The following is a 24274-nucleotide window of genomic DNA, read 5'->3' as shown; positions in this document are numbered from 1 at the left end:
TCACAAAGCATGGACTGAAATACTAAAGTCGATTTTAATGTAAGCTGAGAATCAAAATATTTTATTTCGTAATGCTTTTACTTAATAAATAATTCCTTTTTTCCTTGGCTTACGTTAAAGCTTCGTGTGCTGAGTGGAAACGTGATGGCTACACGTCAAGTGGTTACTTTACCATCGATCCAGATGGACCTTACAATGGCGTTGATCCGTTCCGTGTCTACTGTGATATGACTAGTGACTCCATTGGTATGTAAAACCAGCTAGAATTGCTGCGTGCTGATTATTAGTCTGTGGACCGGCATACCAAATTGTCAAACCTTTCTACAGAAAAAAAAATTAGAAAATGTATTTTTGAAAGCCTACCTTATATCTGGTAAAATGCCGTTTGCTTGCCATCTTGGTACTTGATTATTTAGAAGATATTGGGCAGTAAAGCAAAATTAATTACATACATTGAAAAAAATCATAAAATCCATATGTTTTTATGCATTGAAAACTTATTACCCAGAGTTTCATGTAATCAGACAGATAAAGTGACATGAGAGGAGAATCGATTTCATATTGACACAGTACTTCTAAAATAATGCAATTCCCTCTTTTGAACATCACTACATATATTAACAGGTGCGTTTTGCAGAGTTCATGAAATGTTCTTTCGTTAAGAGATAATGTAAAACAAAGTTGGTGCAGCTAGTTTCCTTGTTCCACTTCTAATAATGTGGAATTTATCAAATATTAGACTGTCTTTCTATGCATACCTGTAACTATTGCTACCTGCCCTGTCAAAAATATTCTAAAATGAGTAATGTTTGATGAAATAGGTATTTAAAAACCGTTCATTACAGTTTGATGAAGAGAATATTACTGTACTTAGCAAACCAAGTAGATAATAAATACGATCGGAGCTAATTTGGGATAATTGGATGGTGAAGTAATGTCAGTTTAATCTACAATGCAAGCTCATCTGCTTTTCTTTTTACGTTACACACTTGTTTTTATGAGTAATTTGTGAGATAGCAACATCCAGCTATGTGGCATCTAACTCTTTTGAGACCTTTGACAAATATGAAGGTCCATTTATCCCAAATTAGTTCCAATCGCGTTTATATAAAAAGGTAGGAGGATGTGTAATGTTTGCCTTCTTATGTTAATGAGTATGGTCCTATCCAGGCGCCCTGTATAACTAAGATGGTTTATAAGTTTAAAAGGCCAGGGACTTCTGTAAGTGTCAAGTTCGTGCGTGTGGCAATCTACATTTCACTGCTTAAATGGTACACTGTTAAAAACAACCAACAATATCCGGAAAGTCCACAAGGCTTGGAGGAGAAAGGTTTAACCTTTACCTAACAATGGTCTAAATGTACGTAAAAATGCCCGGATGCTGTTGTCACGTGTTAGAATTGTCTATATTGCTATCACAAAAGTCTGAAATTTCAGTATAAAGTTTATTTTCAGCTCGCCAAGATATTTATTTAAGTACAGGATATTTCTGATAATGTGGTGAAAAGGAAGTACCCTAATCTTTTAATTTTCATCAGGCACAACGGTCATTCATCATAACCAGGAAACTCGGGGCTACGTGTCTGGATATGAAGGCTTGCAATCATATTTATTAGATGTTGTGTATCAGCATGGAGTAACAACAGACCAAATGGCAGCACTTGCAGACATCTCAGATAGCTGTTGGCAGTACATTAAGGTGATAATTACAAAGTCTCTCAGACATGATAATAAATGTGGTATGATTATGATCCTGGATTTTTTTCTGGAATGCATGCAAGCAGGTCAAAGAAGGATGTGTGAAGTATGCTCCAGCCAATAAGCTCACTATTTTTTTTCAAAGACACACATGACATCGATCAACGGTATTCTAAATCGACAGTTTTGTACCTCCATCGGTGCACATCCCTCACAATGATGTGCGCTTGTGAAATTGCCAAACAGGTACGGTGTAAACACATCCTCAGTCACTTAATTCAATTTATACTGAGTAACCTTTCTTTCATCAGTACGACTGCTATGGTTCCATTCTGAAGTCAGGCGGGTCTAACTATGGCGCCTGGTTTGACCGAAGTGGTAATGCTATGGTTAACTGGGCTGGCGCTCCTCTTGGGCAAACTCTCTGTGCTTGTGGATCAAACGGTAACTATGTAAACAACAAATCATGATGCTTATTCGATATGAACTAGCCCGTTAAAATTAAATATTGCCATAATAAAGTTGTCCTTCACAAACGTATGACCACGCCCATGGCCATAAATAAAAAGTTCTCTGCATTTCTTTCATTTAAAATGATATTGTAAATGGAATTAATACAGTTTACTCTGAAATAGAGGTAAATGTCCACCTTATGGATAGCGTGATTCCATAAAAAGTTGCACTCTGTATATTCCCTGTGTGTATTCCAAACATATTCTAAACCAGATTGACATATAGGAATACAGACAAAGGTAAAATTTGAGAATGATAATAATTGGTATATTGATGCATAACTAAAGGCATACATTAGGCGATTTACAGATTTTCATGCATAGTTAAATTTGATCTGCTGGCGGAGTTGATATAACGTTTTTTTCATTTTTATGCAATACAGTTATTGTGCGCATATGTGATTCCCGTTTCTCACTTAAAATGACCTCAAAACACAATAAATTGCAAACAAGCTCAATGCAAAGTGTCAGCTAACATGTATGATGTTGAGAAAAAATGACAAATATGCAACATATAAAGGATGGTTGAACTATGTACACACCCTTCATGAGTTACCCATGAATAAGGTTGCAAAGCATTAAGTTGTGGAGGGAAAAAACTGTAAGATGAATAGTAATACAGAGACCGAAAAGTTTGATAATATCACACTACATTAACTTACTTTTCCTCTCTTCATCAGGTAATTGTGATAATGGTGTTGCAACTTGTAGTTGTGATAACAATGACAATGTATGGCGTTACGACGAGGGAACAATCACAGACAAGGATTATCTGCCAGTGACTAAATTAGGGTTCGGAGATACAGGAGACTCGGGCGAAAGTGGTTATCACACGTTGGGTGCCTTATACTGCAGAGGAGATGCATCAAGTAAGAGATATATCTATTTGCATAAATGTATCAGACAATTCTGTACCGACATTTGCAGCACGGTCATTGCAACATGTTACGATCGACGTCGACATATAATTACAAGATTGAGATCAGTCATTTAAAGAGTTTATCGTCAATATTTCATAATACGCTGCACCATTGACCTCGAGAAAACGACTGTCTAGGGTCCATGGTTACTCAAATAGATTTTGATTTTCTACCGTGAGTAAATAACATACATTGAACATTGAACATTTCGCGTACAGCAGCACATGTACTAACATGTTGTGAACATCACGGAATCTGCGTCAAAACTGATAAAATTTTCCGTGTTCAGGAATATACAAGGTTACTGTTTTTGCAAAATGAAGATAAACAGAGTTATTTACAAACGTTAATTGCATCGTAGATTGTTTAATATCCCTTTTTAAATACAACCGAGCATCATTAATTTAACCATGCGATGTGACCGTATTAGTATCAGGTGATATAGAATGAGTAAATATTTCGTTGATTATTCAAGGATCTCGTATATCGTATCAAAATGATTGAATCTTATAAACGTTTAGTTCCTTGGATGAATTTTACTAAGTTTCATTTTCAAAATCACTCGATTACATCTCCTATATATCTCTACTATGTATGTTGTTCGTCATCAGCTGTGCTGTCAAGTCGGTCTGATTTCTTGATGATCCCGGACAGTTACATCAGTGGTCACGACAACGAACAAGTGTCAACTTCTGTTTCTGACTGCGCTGACAGATGTGCATCAAGTACAAGTTTTGTATGTCGTTCATTTGATTTTGACTTGGTTAGTTCAATATGTTATCTGAGCGAATATAACCACGTGATGGCGGGTGGAATTGGAAGCAGTACATCGTTTGATCTATACATAACAATATGTAAGTATCCCCTTTAAAGCCTTTATAAAGTTGCGTTGAAACATATTGACACACTTTTGTTATCAGATCTCTTTTTTTCTTCATGTATATTAAGTCTATCAAGAATAATGTGTCTGTCTTGGTTTGAAATCGAATTATGTAGTCAATTAGGTGCGAAAGTGGGATATTGGCTTAACATTGTCTATATTTGGAATATAACTCTACATTTCAACCTTTTTTCAGTTGATGCCGGCACCAATTTGTTTGTAGGTACGTAGTGTTATTGTTCCTACCATGGTGTGGTCAATTTAACGTTGCTTACACTGTCTTACATATAACTGAAAGTACAAGGATTAAGCAGGACTTATATTTGTTTCTGAGCTATCAGACCATATTGAAGGGTGTGAATGCAGAGAAACTTAGAGTTTTTAACTTTAAACTTTCCTTGAAGAAAATTTAAGCCAATGACCTTTATAATTGAGGAATAACCAGATATGAACTGAATATGCTCACGTGTTTTACAACAGGTTCATTAATAGTGGTACGCTTCACAGAACAATGAGATATATGTTATCACTATATACATGTAGCAGTATTTTTTTCAACTTCGCACAGTACTCTCAGAGTTTAATTACTAATTACAAACTTTATTTAATATGCAAATGAGCTGTTAATTAACTTGACACTGCTCACTGCTTTATGGGACAATTAGATATCAATCAGATCAAGATTTGTAGCACGTTTTATTTAATTTAATGCTGTAATTTTAGAGTAATGTCACTAATTACAAAGTTCATTAAATATGCAAATAAACCCTAACTGAACTTGACACTGTTCAATGATTCATTGCACAATTAAATATTTATCAAATCAATATCTGTAGCACGTTTCAAAAATTTTGGTGCCGAAATTTCAGAGTTATATACCTAATTACAAAGTTTATTAAATATGCAAATGAACCCTTAATTAACTTTACACTACTAAATGCTTTACAACACAGTTAGATATCTGTCGTATCAGTATGTGCAGCAGTTTTCATGACGTTTGATGCAGTCATTTCGGAGTTATATGACTGATTATAAGACTTCATGAAATATGCAAATGAGCTAATTATTAACGTGACACTGCTCAATGCTTCTCAGTACAATTGGATATTTATCACATCAACATCTGTAGCAAGTTTCATCAAATTTAACGCTGTAATTTTGGAGTAATATCACTAATTACAAAGTTCATTAAATATGCAAATGAACCCTTAATTAACTTTACACAACTAAATGCTCTACACCACAATTAGATATCTGTGGGATCAGTATCTGCAGCAGATTTCATAACATTTGGTGCAGTTATTTTGGAGTTATATCACTAATTACAAAACTTCATAAAATATGCAAATTACCTATTTGTTAACTTGACACTGCCAATGCTTCACAGTACAATTAGATATTTATCAAAACAATATCTGTACCCAATTTCACTGACTTGGGTGCCGTAATTTAGAGTTATATACCTAATTACAAAGTCCATTCAATATGCAAATGAACCCTTAATTAATTTCACACTACTAAATGCTTTACATTACAGTTAGATATCAGTCGGATCAGTATCTGCAGCAGATTTCATCACATTCGGTGAAGTAATATCGGAGTTATATGACTAATTACAAACCTTCATAAAATATGCAAATGAGCTATTTATTAACTTGACACTGCCTAATGCTTCTAAGTATAATTAGATATATATCAGATCAATATTTGTTGCAAGTATCATCAAGTTTGGTGCAGCAAATAAGCAGGTAATTGACATGACACTCACAGTATCATGATAATGTTCTAAGATTGTCATCTGTGAAAAGTTTCATGAAATTTTGTGCAGTATTTCTTGATATATGTCTACACTGTCATTACCGTCTCCATAGGGAAACCATTGTATGAAAAAACGACATTGCATAACTTCATTAATATGCAAGCCACACTTACCAAAATCTAATCAGTTCTTGCAAGTAGCATACTGTACCTGTGTACCAAATCTGATTTGAATCCGTTCAGGCGTTTTTGAGTTATCGTGTAAACAGACAGACAGACACACACACACACACACTAACACACACACACACACACACACACGGACAGACAGACAGACATCGCTATGACATTAGCCCTCGTGTTTACACACGTGAGCTAAAAATCAGGGTAACCATGCAAATTTTGACATAACAGAAACGAGATATCTAACATTAGCGATATCTAACATGAAAATGGTTTCTTTTGCTTTGTTAGTGCTTCGGAGAAAATTGAAATTTTGATTTTCACATAATCAAGATTCATGATCATGATATATGATTTTTCACAGACTTCTATTATTCTTGTACTTGCAGAATCAAACAATTGCAACAGTGGTTGGGTAGAGTATGACTCGATGTGCTATTATCCAAGTACATCCACCATGAACTGGTATGATGCTGAAACGTGGTGTCAAAGTCAAGGAGGTGAGGAATTGATTCAGTATTACAGTATCTTTAACATCACATTGATTCAATGTAAACAAGATGTCAGAGCTTAGCAGGTAAGAAACTGAAATGGTTCGCAAATTTACAGATGTAAACGAACTTTGTACTAAAAATGTAAGGAAAAGAACAAGGTTTCAAAACAAGCCAATTTTAACGAGAATGATCAAAGTGGTGGTATGAAATGACGCCATTTTTGCGAAGCCCTTTGTTATAATCGAGAAAGTAACAACAAAAAAATCACGAACATTAACGAGGAAAGCGACTTGTGTCACTACAACCAATTACGAAAAAAAAAATTAAGAAAAGCTTGATTTTCTGAAAAAGCATCTTAAAGTTACCATTATCTGTCCTTGCTGTAAATTTTGTAATATTAATCATGCAGTGATAATCGAATTTTCATGCACCGCTGATCTTTTAACAAGACAAGATATAACGTACTGATTGAATCATTAAATTTACAGTGTAATAATGATATTCGAGTTAAATTTCCCTTTCATGAAGCCTTTTGCATCTATGTCTGTTCGTCTTTCTCTGTATGTCAAAGGTCACTTGACCAGTACAGCAAATGACGCTGAGTATGCCTTCCTGAGGCAGATGCTGCGATGGAGTTTGGTAACGACTTATGATTTCTTGATTGGTTACAACGACATCGAAGAGGAAGGTGTGTTTTGGTGCAGTAAGAATTTACATTGACCCCTAAACACTACAAAAAAAACTTTGAAATAAAGTTTTTAAAGGTTAAGCTGTTGCTGAAGAGCATTTTAGAAATAAAAAGACGTATATTTCACTGGTGAATCTTTGTTATCGTTAAAGCTTATTACTATGGTTCATCTCCCTAAGTAGTAATGTTTGCTGGCCATTTAGAGTCAAAGTGAAATGAGTAATTTTTATTTTGCGCGGAGTAAACCAATATTAATCGAATTATATCTTATAGTTTCAGTATAATTTGTTATTTTATTATATTTGTTGCTTTTGATGACCATTGTGCAAGACATCGCCGTCTTTAATAATCTCGATTACCAGATAAAACAGCCACATGTTTAATTCTCTACACGTCGTAGTCGACTCTTTACCATTGTTGGCCTGAAACTTTTAGAAATATAACTCAAAGTAAGGTGTTGCCTTTAGTTGACATATTGATCTATTGAAAAGACGGTTACAGTCAGAGGACAACAAATTCACCAGCACGTTTTACAGAAGAAAGACATTGAGAAACCCTCTTGTGCGACAAGTCACAAATGTCTGCAACTAACGTTAAACTAATGCTTTTGGATGCTGCAAAATAACGAAATATTTCCGTTCAGGGGTCATATCTTCAATTTACATTTTTTAAACATCAGAAGTAAAGAGTATAGCTTCATAAATTAAGTGTCTCTAATAGAGTTTTGTCTTCGGTTATCACCTTAAAGTGAAAGATCATTTTAATATATTGGGTATAGTGACCATGCATTAATTGTGCGTGTCGGGATGCAAACTATTTCCAACAACTTTTCCAAATTAAATTGACCATTCTTAATGGCAAAGTAGACATCGGCATGGTCAAATAATGGTGCAACTCGAAGGCTTAGGGTACACAGGTACGAATTATTCCTTAATTATCATTCAGAATGTTTGGGTTTTCGTCGTAGAGGTCTGATGGTAACATCAGTAAATTTGTGACGTGCATCAAAACTATTTCAATCGCTCGACACGTGTACAGGATGTTTAACTCAGGCCATAATTAACATTTGTATTCCTCAGGTGTTTGGACCGAAGCAGATGGAACACAACACTCGTTCACACGTTGGCTCAGTGGTGAACCCAATGGTGGCGCTCTTGAAAATGCAGTTGTGATGTATGCCCGTAGCTATGACGGTTGGGCTGACGTCAACGTTGAAAGTGGATATCAATTCATCTGTAAAGCCAGTTCAGGTGAGATTAAACCGTCTCTCTTTAAAGTTAATGTAAATAAGATATGCAGTTGATCAAACTTACAGGGAACTTTTAATGCAATTACAGTGTCAAGCATTTATTCGGTCTTACTGTTTTAAAATGTTTAGGATGATAGACATGTGAGACAGTGTTTAAATTCATCTGTGAGTAATTTTAGACCGCTCAGTGCAACATTGTAATTTTGCAGTATATTTTGGTTATTTAGAGTAAATGGGTGCCATTTTCGACATAAGTCTCACTTTCGTCCAGGTTTGGCTCTAATTACGCATGCTTAACTTTATTCAATATTACAGGAGCTTCTGCGATTGCACAGCCTACAACAATCCTTCATGTCCCAATGGTTGGATCTCATCCGGAGATAGCTGTTATTTCTTCAGTTCTGCGACAGAAACGTTGATAATGCTCAGGATGATTGCAAATCGATGAACAGCGATTTGTTGATCATTGATGATGACAATGAATGGACTTACGTCTATACGTATATACGTTATCGGTATTATACAAGGAATTATTGGGTTGGCCTTACTGACGTACTGCAAGAAGGTAATGGCTTAATATACTCAAGGAAGGGATTGAAAATTTACATAAAGAAATTTTCATTGACCATATCAAAAACAGGGACGAACATTCATAGAAATTACATTGATTCATATCTTGTCTATCTTTCATTGTCATCGTTACACAAAATTGAAATTTATTTTTATGTTTAACTGAGCTGAAAAAATCCAGGTCTGACCTAGACGCCTCTGACGTTTGCCAAAGTCGGACACCAGCGTACAGAACTTCAGATTATAAACCCACCGACTTAGTCTTATCTCAAGATGTATGCTGAAAATGAAAAATCATGCAATTTCAAAAGACTTGTACAATGCATAACAAAGACACAACTAATATAAGCATAACATTATTAATATTACAGTAATACTACCATCACGGAAATGGAAGAGATAACCCTAAGTGAGCTCAGTTGTAGTATTGATAATGTCAGCTTCAAAACTAAACAACATATAACTTTTTGTGAAGTGTGCATCAGTTAACATAATGCTATAATCAATATTTTTTCTTTCGCAAGGTACATGGGTTTGGGAAAATGGAGTAGGAGAGGCTACGGGAACTTCTTACTGGATAGCAGGTGCTCCTGATAATTCTGGAGGATCAGAACACTGTGCAAGGCTTGACCAATATTATGGATATGAAGATGTTGGGTGTACAACACAAATTTATTACATCTGTGAAGATGATTTGTGTAAGTGAAATCTTGCGTTGACTATTTCAGCGAAACTTTCAGAAATGTTATTTCAGCGATGTCGTACAAATAGTTAACAAATTTCAATACCGTACGACAATCAGGAAAACAATTATTATAATATTCATGTTGAAATATCGTACGTGTTAAGGGAGCAACGTATAATCCACAATCTATTTATCGTAACATTTTGTTCACCCTATAGATCTTACATCCTTTCCTACCAGTATTTCGGCGGATGTTAAGAGTCCTTCAACAGTGACGATTACGTGGTCTGATATTTCCCAAACCGACGGGCAAAATGGTGATATCGTTGGCTATAAGGTCTGTATTATATTATGTTAATACTTCAATAAGACATTTTCCGATCGTTTTCAGAACGTTTTTAGGGTAGTCTTACAGCACTAAAGTATTTACAGTAATCATCACAACACACGGTCAAACTTACGCCGCGGGAGAAACTTACGAGAGCCCTGACAAATAACGAAAGGAACAACCTCTTAAGGAATAGTATGGCAGAAATTGACATAATTACAAACACAACAGCAGTAGAAATATTGCAAGAAAATGGGGAGAAATGGACACTTTCTCGCTTTTCTCAGGTATGTTAATGCATGGGCATAGGCTTCCATACATGTAAAATCAGTTTGAACATACTTTTTAGGCAGACCTGGTCAGAAAATTGTGAAATTGCCAAAAATATGTTTCGCATTTGATTAAGTTGAAATTTATCATAATATATTACCTAAGTCAGGTCACGTTACAATAATCTGTTATTTTCCCGCCAAAATTGTATATTGCATATAACTGAATATTCCAACCGCTAAACATAAAAATAATTAAAATATTATGACCAATTAATGTAAAATGGGATGGAAGCTTGTGTTAGAACTAGTGGCAGATGCAAAATTATTGAATTTTGAATATTATTCTTCACAAAAAAACAACAAATACAATATTTTTGACGTTTTACGTGAATATTTTGAATATCAGAAAGAAGTATAGATAGAGTTTCATGAGTGCCATGTATTTTTGAAAGAATATGATAGATGTGTTTTCCAAAAGTGCAAAGAAAATCAAGAAAATTTAACGATTTACGGTTGGAATATTAAAATTAATAAAGACGTAAATTTTGGCGGGAAAATATCAGATTTGGTCACGTGACTCAACTCGTCAAAATTTAGGCAGACATTTTTTTAAAGAATTTAATAATTCCAATAATTAGGCCAAATATCAATCAAATCTGGTGGTTTTTAAAGATAATTGATCATTTTCTTACTTTTGGGCTTGATGAGTACAAACACCCATGCATTAACTTACTTGAGTTCGCGAGAATGCTGCGAGATTTCATTTTCTTGCCCACTGGAATTGATTGACAGAAAAGATAATCTCGCAGCATTCTCGCAAAAAAGCGAGAAAGTGTCCATTTCTCGCTGTTTTTTTGCAATATTTTCTTCTTCTAGTGCAAAACATTGATGTTGTTACGTGCAGAGAAAACGAACAAAAGGGTGAACTCAGCAGTTTCCGTTTAAACAAAATTTATTACGAAAATAAAACTAATTGCTAGGTTAGGGATAGAATACAAGCTTTAAAGTGTACAGACTACTTATCTCAGCTGGGACGGCAAAGCTCCAGTCTCAGAGTTGTAACAGTCAGTCGGATGAATGAACAGTCCTTCGGCTTGCAGGCTTGAAGCTGCACAAAGTCCACAGAGTAAATCCAGCGTTGGCAGTGAAGGTCTTGAGAAGTCTTGAGAATGACTACTGCTGGAGTTTAGCAACACACAAGAGACACGATCCCAAAAGTCTGACTGGAAGCTGTGCACGTCCCTTTTATAAAGGCATATAAGAACAATCTAGAACTTTTATTGACATGCTAATTACTGTTCTAAAATTATCTCCCTTACACAACTAATCAACTTTCCAGAACATTCCAAACATGACTAATTGAATTCAAGGTTGTGAGGTCATCAAGGGCAGTGACCTTGAGAATGTTCTAGACTAATTGAACTCAGGTCATGATGAGTGTGGGGGAAATGACCTACATAACACACCCCCTCTTCAAAAAAAGAAATTTTTCAAAGAAAAATCTTTCTTTTACAAATGTAATCTTGAAAAGGATTTAAGTACTCAAATTTGTTTTACTCTAAAGTAAAATTTCTTGAAAGTGAACAACAATAAACTCTAAATACGAGAGAGACAGTCTGCAATTAAATTGTCTCTGCCTTTGATATGTCTAATGTCAAGATTAAACTCCTGTAACATTAAACTCCATCTTAGCAATCTCTGATTTTGCCTTTAAATTTCTGCAGAACAACAAGAGGGTTGTGATCAATATAAACCACTATTGGCTGATTTGAAGAAGTAACATAAACTTCAAAATGCTGTAAAGCTAATATCAAAGATAAACACTCTTTTTCAATTGTAGAGTAGTTTCTCTGGGATTTGTTAAATTTGCGTGAAAAATAGCAAACAGGATGATCTACACCATGACTATCCTCTTGCAATAAAACAGCACCAGCAGCCGTATCACTAGCATCCACAGCTAATTTGAATGGCAAAGTGAAATCTGGTGCAGACAACACTGGAGCACTTTGCAGTATGGCTTTAAGTGTATCAAATGCCTGTTGGCATTGCTCTGACCAAACAAACTTTACTTTCTTTTTAAGTAAGTTAGTCAAAGGCTCAGTAATTGTGGAGAAATTTGGACAGAATTTTCTGTAGTAACCAGCCATACCGAGAAAGCGCATCAGTTGTCGTTTGCAGTTTGGTATGGGAAAACTTGAAATGGCACTGATTTTGGCATCAACAGGTTTTACCTCACCCTGTCCTACAGTATGTCCGAGGTAAGTTACCCTAGCCCAACCAAACTCAGATTTGGCAAGGTTGACAGTCAACATTGCTTTGCTCAGTCTCTCAAAGAACTTCCGCATGAGCTTGATGTGTTCCTCCCAGGTGTCACTATACAGGACGACGTCGTCAACGTACGCTGCACACCCGTCTAGCCCGGATATGACGTCGTTGATCATCCGTTGGAACGTTGCCAGAGAGTTCTTCATTCCGAATGGCATCACCTTGTACTGGAACAATCCGTCTGGTGTAACAAAGGCGGATATTTCACGAGCACGATCCGTCAGAGGGACTTGCCAAAATCCCTTCAGTGGGTCAAATTTCGTCACATACTTGGCTTTTCCCACTCGGTCGATGCAGTCATCAATCCTCGGGATTGGGAAAGTGTCTGTCTTTGTTAAAGTGTTGACTTTCCTAAAGTCCGTGCACATACGATAACTGTGATCTGATTTGGGAACAAGTATGCACGGCGAACTCCAGTTACTTTTACTGGGTTCAATAAAGTCATTGTTCAGCAGGTATTTGACTTCTTCCTGGAAATATTTCGCTTTCGTTGGATTCAGTCTGTATGGATGTTGTTTTACAGGCTTACTGTCCCTAGCATCTATGTCGTGATAGATGACGTTGGTCGTCATTGGAACATCTTGAAACAGGTGTTTATATTCTTGGAGCAGTTCTTTCAACTCTTGTTGTGACGGCTCGAGGTGTGCCAACTTTGTAGACTCCAGCTTCTCCGGGATTTCTGAGTTCTGAAGCTTGACCGAGCCCAGCTTTGAGTTTAGAGTATTTTCACTCAAGTCAGTTTCAGTATCACTATCTTCATAATGGCTTGAACTGACTGCACTGACAGGCTGAGTTATAGTAGGATTATCCCTATCCAAATATGGCTTAAGCATATTTATGTGACATAGCTGTTTTTGTTTTCGCCTGTCAGGTGTTATTATGATGTAATTTAAATCACTCAATTTCTTATCAATTAGGTATGGCCCAAAGTAACGAGCATGGAGTGGTTTGCCAGGAATTGGAAGTAGAACAAGAACTTTTTGACCTGGTTCAAACTTCCGTTTTGAGGTGTTTTATCATATTTGGTTTTCATTGACTGCTGAGATGACTCAAGATTTTCTCTGGCTAATTCACATGCTTTTGAGAGCTTTGTACGAAAATCTGAGACATATTGCAAAATATTCAGACAATCATCATCGTCTGATAGGAATTTCTCTTTAACGAGCTTAAGTGGGCCACGGACTGTATGTCCAAATACAAGCTCAAATGGGCTAAAACCAAGAGACTCTTGAATTGACTCTCTAACAGCAAAGAGCAAAAAATGAATTCCTTCATCCCACTGCTTCTCTGTGTCAAAACAGTAGGTCCTAATCATGTTTTTCAAAGTTTGATGAAATCGCTCAAGAGCACCCTGACTTTCTGGATGATAGGCGGATGACCTATACTGTTTAATGCCTAGCTGATCCATTACTTGTTGAAAAATACCAGACATAAAGTTGGAGCCTTGATCGGACTGGACGCATTTAGGGAGGCCGAATAAAGTGAAAAATTTGACTAAAGCTCTCACTATAGTCTTTGTCTTTATGTTTCTCAGTGGTATGGCTTCTGGGAACCGAGTTGATGTACACATAATTGTCAACATGTACTCATTTCCTGATCTTGTTTTTGGTAGGGGCCCAACACAGTCTATTAGTATCCTACTAAATGGTTCTTGAAATGCAGGAATTGGCTGTAAAGGGGCCTTTGGAATGGTCTGATTTGGCTTTCCTACCATTTGACATGTGTGACAAGTTTTACAGAAATGTGCTACATCCTGCCTGAGATTAGGCCAATAAAAGTGACTGAGAATTTTATGATAAGTTTTCCTGACTCCTAAGTGACCAGCCCAGGGCGTTTCATGGGCCAGGCGCAATATTTCAGCACGGTAGGGCTTTGGAACCACAATTTGATGTTTTATAGCCCAATCGTCATCAACCAAGACATCTGGAGGTCTCCATTTACGCATGAGAATACCAGATTTTGTATAATAGGAAACAGAGCTATCTGAAGTTTTATCTTCATCATCTTCCCTGTCAAACAAAGACAAAATATCTGGGTCTTTGTGTTGTTCTGCAATGGGATTTGATCTAGAAAATGTCTGACTTTGGTCAGCAGAAGTTTTACTGGAAGTTTCAAATCCAAGAGGGATTAACGGAATGATCCGTGTCAAACACCTGACTGAGAAAGGTGTCATTTAGTCAACATCTGTGACATTATTTTTGAGAGTATTTTGATTCTCGGAAGTTTTCTTTGACATGGCTCGAGTAATTGCACATGAAGGAAATAAATCGGGTATCTCTTGTTCAATTCTGTTCATTGGCTCTGGATCCTGATCTAAACTAGGATTATCAGTCACAAGTGGATTAGTAATGACCTTGTCCCCAGCAAGGTCGTTTCCAAGAAGAAGTGAATCCCTTCAAAAGGCAAAAATGGCCTAATACCTAAAGTCACAGGTCCAGAAACAAAGTCCGAAGACAAATAGACATTATGGAGAGGAACAGGAATGTAGTCATTGCAATCTACCCCCTTAATAAGAACTTTAGAACCTGAAATGACTTTTCAGAAAACGGCAGGGTATCTGCCAACAAAAGAGACTGGGAAGCCCCGGTATCTCTTAAAATTTTGACAGGGGTAGCGGAAGAAAAATCACTAGAAAGTGATATAAAACCATCGTGAATAAATGGTTCGAAAATACCCATAATGCTATCTTGAGAAGAATTGACCTTGACCTCACTAATTGGGGATGAGAGGGATTTAACCTCAGAAAATGTGTTGCACACATTATTAGACTCTAATCGAGTTGATGAAGAAATAAAGCCGGTGGGCTTAGATCCACTTTGACTACTTTGACCTTCACGTTTTCTTTTCAATTTGAAACAATCTGACATTAAATGGCCGTCTTTCTTACAATAATTACAAGAAAGTGTACCGAACTGTTTGTCAGAAGGAGATTGAGACTTGGGATCTGATGATGTGGGAGTGTTACTTGAATTTTGTGAACTGTTGTCATTTGATTTTCTACTGTCCTTTGAGAAATTCTTGGATGAAAAGGAGGAGTTAAATTTACCTGCATTGTTTCTGTATGAAAAGGACTGGGATGGTTTGCTGAGAAAGGAAGATTTGTGGGTCAATGAATAATCATCGGCCAACGTGCAGCAACCTCCAATGTATCTGCCTTTTGTTCATTGATAAACGTCTTGATGTCACTCCGGATGCACCTTTTAAATTCCTCAATCAAAACAAGCTGTCGTAATTTGTCATAATTCTGACTGACCTTTTCAGAAGAACACCAACGATCAAACAGTTGTTCTTTTGTTCGAGCAAATTCAACATAAGTTTGATCCTTCACCTTCTCACAATCCCTAATTTCTGACGGTAAGCTTCAGGCACCAACTCATAGCCCTTGAGAATTAATTCCTTCACAGAATCATAATCTGAAGCCTGCTCTACTGACAACTGAATGTAAATTTCTCTGGCTTTACCCACCAAAGCACTCTGCAAAAGCATAGACCAGGACTCCTTAGGCCAATTCAGACTCTGAGCAATTTTCTCAAAATGGAGAAATATTTATCAACATCCTTTTCTTGGAAAGGGGGAACTAACCTGAAATGCTTAGTGATGTCAAACTTGTCTGAAGGGAAGAATTTTCCTGACTGTCCAAGCTCTAAACGTCTCATTTCTAACTGTAGTCGATGTTCTTCCAATTCTCTCTCTTTTTTCTCTCTGTCTTTCTTCCATTTGTAATTCTTTGTCTTTCATTTGTAATTTTTCCTGCCTTTCCCTTTCTTCCATTTGCAATTTTTCCTTTTCTAATTCCAATTTCTTAAGCTCCAAATCTGCCTGTATTTCTAATTCTAATTTTTTGAGTTCGAAGGAAGACTCAGGCTCATAATCTTTTAAGGCAGACTCTTCAAAATGGCCAGAATTAACTAAATGTTTTGCAATCTTGAACTGAATTTCTCGCTTGCGCATAGATCTTTTGACATCTACTTTAAGGAAATTTGCCAGTGCTATGAGGTTGTCTTTTCTGAGGGAATTAAATGTGTCCTGATCAAGGTCATCCATTTCCTCTGGTTTAAATTCCGCCATAATTAAATTTTGCTGAGTTCACAGTATACAGTAGTTTTGAAAAGGCTGTCAAAATGTTGTCAAACGGCTCAAAATATTCGTATCCCGGACAAGCCCCCAATTTGTTACGTGCAGAGAAAACGAACAAAAGGGTGAACTCAGCAGTTTCCGTTTAAACAAAATTTATTACGAAAATAAAACTAATTGCTAAGTTAGGGATAGAATACAAGCTTTAAAGTGTACAGACTACTTATCTCAGCTGGGACGGCAAAGCTCCAGTCTCAGAGTTGTAACAGTCAGTCGGATGAATGAACAGTCCTTCGGCTTGCAGGCTTGAAGCTGCACAAAGTCCACAGTATAAATCCAGCGTTGGCAGTGAAGGTCTTGAAAAGTCTTGAGAATGACTACTGCTGGAGTTTTAACAACACACAAGAGACACGATCCCAAAAGTCTGACTGGAAGCTGAGCACGTCCCTTTTATAAAGGCATATAAGAACAATCTAGAACTTTTATTGACATGCTAATTACTGTTCTAAAATTATCTCCCTTACACAACTAATCAACTTTCCAGAACATTCCAAACATGACTAATTGAATTCAAGGTTGTGAGGTCATCAAGGGCAGTGACCTTGAGAATGTTCTAGACTAATTGAACTCAGGTCATGATGAGTGTGGGGGAAATGACCTACATAACAATGTATAAAGGTGTCGGCATTTGAAGGATTTTGCGATTGATCGAATTATGTGGGCCTTCTACGATACTCTAGTCTACTTGTATCATCTTCGCTTTCCAAGGTCTTTTGTTCGGGCAGCTGGTCAGTAGTTGGTTAGAGGGAAGTAACGGACCCGTGCGAGCAGACGATGTACTCATATGGACTTATAGTCAAACTTTGAGGAGCATGGCATACTTTTTATAACCTCATTTGCATATTGAATGAATTTCTGTAATTATACTATGTATTGATACTGAATGCATAGGTGTCCACTAAGGCTCTGAGATAATGGTCTTACTAAGTTTAAGCATCAACTTTGATAAGGAAGAAATTCAGGATGATAAACGCATTTGTAAATTTCGATGCTAAACGTACTGATTTTGATATGACATCTGGTTAGGTTTGAATACACTGAAAGTTCAAGGGCACGATATGTTCATAATTGGCTCATTGTCAATACAGTAAATTGCGCAAACTTGCCTCATATCATAGTTGACAGCACCAAATTGAACATTCTGAATTTGATCAAACTTCTAGATTACCCTTGCTAGATTTAGTTGCTCTCGAAAAGTTGATGAGTGTAATGTATCATTATTAGTCCATTTGCATATTTGAGGTGGAGTTGCCTGTTGCCATCATAGTTTTTTTTCAAAGCAATATTTCTAATCAGAGATGACAAGGAAACCCCTCATACTCTATATTTTCAAAAAGCAGAGACTCTAAAGTTTAGTATGGTAGCAATAGTTTACTCGAAGGATGAAGTGGGTGTATATTTAGGGTAAAATCCTAAATTTTGGTATAATAATTAAAATAAATAAATAAATAAGTAAAATAATTTAAGTCAAATACGACGCTATTTTCTGAAATGTTATATTTCACTTGAAAAAGAGTACATGTAGGAAAAAAATGACTATTTTATTTTGCATTTTGCATTATCTGTCGTCATTCTAAAATGGCATGGGTTGAAAGACTGATACTCAAATAAAAGTTTTAAAATCATGATGAGCGAAATTAAATTGCCTCTATTTTAAAATGTAAGAACTTTATTGCAAAAAAATAATATTTTTCTTATATACCATTTAAGCAACATATAATGTGAAAATTTCAGAAAATTTGACCGGCCAGAGTGGAGTTAAATTGTTTGACAATCTTGAAATTGGGAGAAAAAGAAGCCAGGAAATTGGGTGATATGCATATATTTTCATAAATTAACACTTCTTTATCACGCTACTTCCGACTGCTTGACAAGCTAAAAGGTGAACCAAACAATATCTTATTCTTGGGTTAACAAATTAATTCAAATTGAATGAATATTTGCAAAAAAGTGATTTTTGAGCAAAATATGCTGTGTTGGGTGCAACGTCCACTTGATAACTTTACGTAATTAGGTAACATATTAAAATTGAATAACTGAATTCGATCGGTCATCTGAGGTTAACTGGTCTTACTCTGAGTTCGTTTAACTCAACGTTTGATGAGGGTGTTTAGCTAATTTGCATATTAAATGAATTCCTTAGGTGCATTGGTTACATGTTGGTTATATGTTTTGCCGAGCATGATCAATAGACCGTTTGGATGTTTAGTGAACTTTTGTTAGGCCATATGTCCAAAGTGACTTTAGAGGTACAATCATCATACCCAGATTCAGTTACACCCAAAGTCTGATGAGCATGATACATGATAACAGGATAATTTACACTTTGAATCGTGTTCTGTCATAAAGTTGAATGCACTGATCTTGAACAGGCGTAGTATTAACGAGTGACCTGTACGAAAACAATAGCAACACCAAGGCTGTATGTAGCGCAAACTAACCTGTCTAAAGAAAACTAAGAATTTAATCATTATTGACACTTCATGGTGTTTCTGACGTATTTCATTTTGGTATATGGTGTCCACTTATGCCTAGACTTAATATCACGATACAATAGAACATTTATATCAGTGGCAGGTTTCAATGCGTCCAGCTAAATGTAAACTGGCGTTGTTACACTTACTGCGGGGTGTCATATATTTGTTTTGTACGTTTGATTCATTATAGAACAGATAGTGGAGATTTAATTTTTTTTCGACCTAAAGGTTAAATAATGACGTTCTTCCATGTTTTGTCATAAGTATATTGCGCTTATGGAGGGGGTGTAAATAATGTATATATTGCAATCTATTCAAATAATACAATATATTCCTTAATTGTTGACTTCTCATTATTTAGAGACGAATCGTTCCGCTAATACAAGATTATTTTCAGCTTACTTATTGACACAGTTTAATGAATTCAGTTTGCTTTGACCTTTTAAAACCAGGCGATTTCTTAATATCTATATTTCATCATATATATTTAGTTATTTTTTTATTGCGGTAGCCTAATATGGAAGATGGCTTGGTTTTCACTTTTTGTAGTTCTACTATTGGATAAAAGACAGGCAAAGCGAAACTACCACTTCCGAGCTGGTAGAATCTGCCACGACTTACACGTTAACGTTAAATTCACTCGTACAAGAGACCAGCTATGAGTATTACATGGTAGCCTACAACAGTTATGGCGAAGGACCTCAGTCAGATCCACCGGGTAATTTTACAACTAGGTCATCAAGTAAGTATGAGGCATAAAATTCTATATATTGGCTTTGGAATTACATCAACTCTATACTACTTCGTACAAATCACCTCCTCTGGCCTGGCACTTACATTTATTGACTAAGTTTCCTGCACTTACATATCAACTTTTCTTTCTTTAACATGAAGCCTATTGTTCTGGATTTTGTAACTTAAGATAAGTATACAAAAGTGATTAACCCCCCCCCCCCCAATTATGTTTGATATTATAGAGCCATATCCTTATGCCTTACATTTTTAGTACGTTTTTATGCCTCGTCATATATTCTTTCATTTTCAATCAAAAAGTTGCAAAACATTAATTCATCATCGCAATATTCTGTCTTTATATTGAACAGAGGTGCGTGGAAGTACCTATGCTTTGAGTGTCTACCGACTTGCAAATGGCAAATATTTACAAAATCATCAGATATCTTCAAGACAAGCCTACAGCCTGAAACATTGTGTTAATATCTGCACTGCCGTGAAATCCTGTCAATCGGTAAACTTTCATGAGAACGGCTCATCAGAGAAGAAAACCTGTGAAATGAACGATGCGGTCAAGGAAGCATACACAAGTGACCTCACAGATGACAATGACTACATATACGCCGGACTATAATTAACATCATTCTAATATGCCCACAGAAAGGTATGGCGTAATATAAAGATTTGAACACTGAGGACTGTCTCGATGACAACATTAAGGAAATACACCGAGAGCGTCAAATTCTAACGAGAATATTTAATTTATTATAAAGTAAAATTTAGGGTATCGATTTTGAAAGCTTTTGCAACGTCGAACAACATGTCGCTTCACTGCCATGTGATTATAGAAAGAAAAGTGTTGAACTTGCAGCTTATAACAGGTTTTAAGGGATCATACTTGGAGCATAAGGAACTGGTCCTCTTGGTGTAATCTTCTATGGAAATTATTTTTCGCACTTGTTTCGGTCTGCTAGTGCTTGAGAACAGCAAGAGATTGCGTAATTCATCATAAACAGTGATACTCCTAAAAAACTACAGGGTTTGAATGTTGTAAATGTTCTGATATGCATGTTCTTAAAATAGGTGTGTGAGAGGCGATGCAGGCGTGATTGCGCGCACCTGCATGGCAATATCGTAGTTGTATGCTACCTCGAAATGAACATGACATGAGGTACCAAAATTACAAACCACATTAGAAAAATGCAAGGTGTGTGACGAAATCAGATAACTAATAATTGGTCATAAATTATACGGCTAGTTTTCAATCGGATTCGAACCCACAACATACGGCATCGTCGCCTAGCTGAGAGGCCACAGAGAGAACCGCTCGGCTAAATCTCCACTCCCAATAAAGAGTGGTTCAATCATAGATCCTCTCGAGGGTCTATGGTTCAATAGCCGGCTAAGTTGTTACATTTTTCTGACTGAGACCGCTCAACACGCTGTAGAGCTCGTGAAGCACTCACGCACGCATGCTCACTATCATACATCGCACATACACACACTTTATCGAAGCGAAGAAACGAATTTCATCGCTTTAAGTGAGGGTTCAAATTTTGATAAGAAATTTTGGTATGGTGCGTTTTAATCTTATTAGATCTACATGCCAATCTTAAGCACTCTACCGACAATATTTACACTTTTTAATATTTTCAGGGGCCATATTTATATGTTAGCAACAGTTACTGTTTTTAACATGCTATATTTTATTGTTCAGAAATACCGATATATATGTTTTAATGGGAAGTTACCGATGTAGCTACATTTGAATGACTTTGAATATGATTTGCTTTTGAATTCTCTGTACAAAATAAAACCGACTTTATACATATCGAGAGCTATTATACCTCGAGTATCATTCAGTGATCGTTATTGGCTTAGGTTCAATCACGTGACACAGCACAAGAAGTAATATTCAAGTATATGTGTTTTCTGTCTTACTAACGTCTTGTCTTAACAAGCTTACAGGCTTGTCTTACAACAGCTTAAAAAACAGAGTGTGAGTAGTAGCTCCCTGGCATGCTGTGGCTGAAGTTAGGCAAACCACGTTTTAGTATATACTTTACGCATTTGGCCCCAGGATACATAAAAATATGATATTTGACACAAATAAATTTTACCCATTCTGAATGTGTATCAAAGTTAGATCTATTTAGGATAGAATATTGTTTATACTACGTTTGATTGAGATTTCAACATCAATAGCTTTCTTTTAAATATTTGGAAATTGTTTACCTATAAGAAATAGCAATCATACACATCTTTTATATAAAAATCATAACTCAAAAGTCGTATTGCATATTTATAGTATAGGGAAAATACAGAACAGCACATGACAAAGTACCTGTACACATAACACAGTCGAAGAATGAAAGAGAAATACATGACCCGGCTTAGCCAACACCTCAAACGTTCTTTCAAATCGGGAAGTGTTTATCTATAAGACATAGCTTAGCCAAAACATTATGCTTTTGAAGTTTCAATATTAGCGTCTCATAAAAAATTGGGAAATGTTTATTGTCCGTGGCATCAGTGGCATATTGTCAGGCCACCCAAATTTTCATACATTATGTGACCAGTTAATGTTCCATGAAGATTGAAATCTTGACTGGGGATATCTCTTATACGTACATAGTTGTTAAAATGGGCGAAGACATCGCGTCATGATATCCTTGGAGTGAATCGAATATCAAATTTTGCTGGAGAATAAAAGATCTCAAGTTGCCTATTTTTCACTTCTGTTTCGGACCCTGACCTGGCGTCACAAATCGGACTACTAAGACAGATATACTAGATTTTACATCTCAACAAATCATATCGTTTGAACCAAAATTTACAGAAGCTGATCATTCTCGACAGTTCGACATCGTGAATGACGGCCAGTCAGGTTGTCGCTCAATCGGGGAAAAGGTTTGGTTTTTTTAAGGGAGGTTGGTTATAGAGCAGAGAACCTTGGGCCTCAGTTGATAGAGTTAGGAAGCAGTACTAATATTGGTAGACTTATTTGACAAAATTAACTTTTATTTTTGATGACCGTTTGAACATGGCGACGAAGTTGGTTTATTAACTTAGCTGACCTGTATGCTTTTCAAGGAAGAAAAAACTATCAAGGGACTGAAAGACCACGTATGACCGTGCTAGTAATTTCAGAGTTAAATCATAGTGGTCGATCCAAAAATTTGCGGGTTGGATCGGCGATCGGCGAGGGATATCGACACGATTCTTTGAATTTCAATTTAATAACACCTAGCTTAAAATTTATGCTACGCATATCGTATAGAATATATTTTAAACATAGAAAACAAAAACGTTCCTTGTAGTCAAGATATGCGTAAACAATAGATTTTTGTTTCCAGCTGTCGCCATCAATCAGCTCAATGCCACCGACCATTTTCATAGTATGTCTGCACTAATTAAACATTCCGATGTCGTCAAGGAAATTTGTCCGTTATGGCTTTATTTAATTCCTTTTTAGAAGGTCGTCTTTGTGTGCCACCTGTCGTACTGTAACACCACTCACTGTTAGTGGACGAGGCTTTTATAAATCTCTGTCTTTGTAAAACAGCCATTCAACTTACAATATATTCAGAGATATCCCTTCTTCGGATATAAATCATCCGTCATTTTGTAACTTTTATTTTGGCCATGTTCGTAACCTAGATTACAACTTGAGTCAGTTGCATTTGTCTCCTTTTTACAGCAAGGTTGAAAATCTTCCAAGCTGATTCCTTTTGACATGCGTAATGTGGGGTGAAATCATACTGGCCTTTCACTCACATTTAAAGTGCTTTCCTTTCTTATTTTGAATTCACATATTACGAACATTTATTAAATGATTTACGCGAGCAGATCTGCAGAAACCTCAAATAGATTTCAATGAGACGTTTAGCAGAGTTTCTCTTTTCGCAGCATTTTAATATTCGGGACTTCTAAACTTACATTTTTAATTATTCAATATCTACGTCATGTCCGAAAGTTCACTCCATATATCACTACTTCTGTCACTTGATGTCGGAGTAAATGCCCTGTTTGTTACCAAGACCTACTTTATTGATTATCTCTAAAATAATCATTTTAGATTCCATTTCATTGCATTATGATTATGGTTGCTTACATCTGACAACAGCTACAGGTCAAGTCGTCGCTTAAACCAAAGTTGTTAATCATTGCATTGATGTATTAGCATCCCCAAATGGAGGGGCCGTGGCATGCCGAGAACTTATCGCTGTTTTCGTAAGTGGTTACCAAGGTCTGGACAGCCATCAAAAGCAGTATGGATTTCAAAGGCGAAATTCATTATCATCTATCCCAAGCAGTCTTTTGCCCAACTCGCTGAAATCCTGCATCTGTTACCACACATGCAATACAT

The 24274-nt window shown here is 36.3% G+C and overlaps 1 protein-coding gene across 1 annotated transcript; it reads left to right on the top strand.

The window, feature by feature from the left end:
* The first annotated feature begins 22 nt into the window (after positions 1-22).
* Positions 23-20631, top strand: LOC139120762 (uncharacterized). Its single transcript, XM_070685314.1, has 14 exons — positions 23-246; positions 1539-1699; positions 2010-2142; positions 2891-3079; positions 3742-3984; positions 4207-4233; positions 6341-6451; positions 7017-7133; positions 8213-8383; positions 8698-8947; positions 9477-9650; positions 9856-9974; positions 19723-19915; positions 20277-20631. Exons 1-10 carry the CDS (start codon positions 228-230, stop codon positions 8799-8801), a joined length of 1275 nt encoding a protein of 424 aa, XP_070541415.1. The 5' UTR covers positions 23-227; the 3' UTR covers positions 8802-8947; positions 9477-9650; positions 9856-9974; positions 19723-19915; positions 20277-20631.
* The last annotated feature ends 3643 nt before the right edge of the window (positions 20632-24274 follow it).

This window comes from Ptychodera flava, chromosome 20, assembly GCF_041260155.1.
Source record: "Ptychodera flava strain L36383 chromosome 20, AS_Pfla_20210202, whole genome shotgun sequence".
Lineage (NCBI taxonomy): Eukaryota > Metazoa > Hemichordata > Enteropneusta > Ptychoderidae > Ptychodera > Ptychodera flava.
The sequence above is the reverse complement of the archived record's forward strand: the minus strand, read 5'-3'. Positions and strand labels throughout refer to the sequence as shown.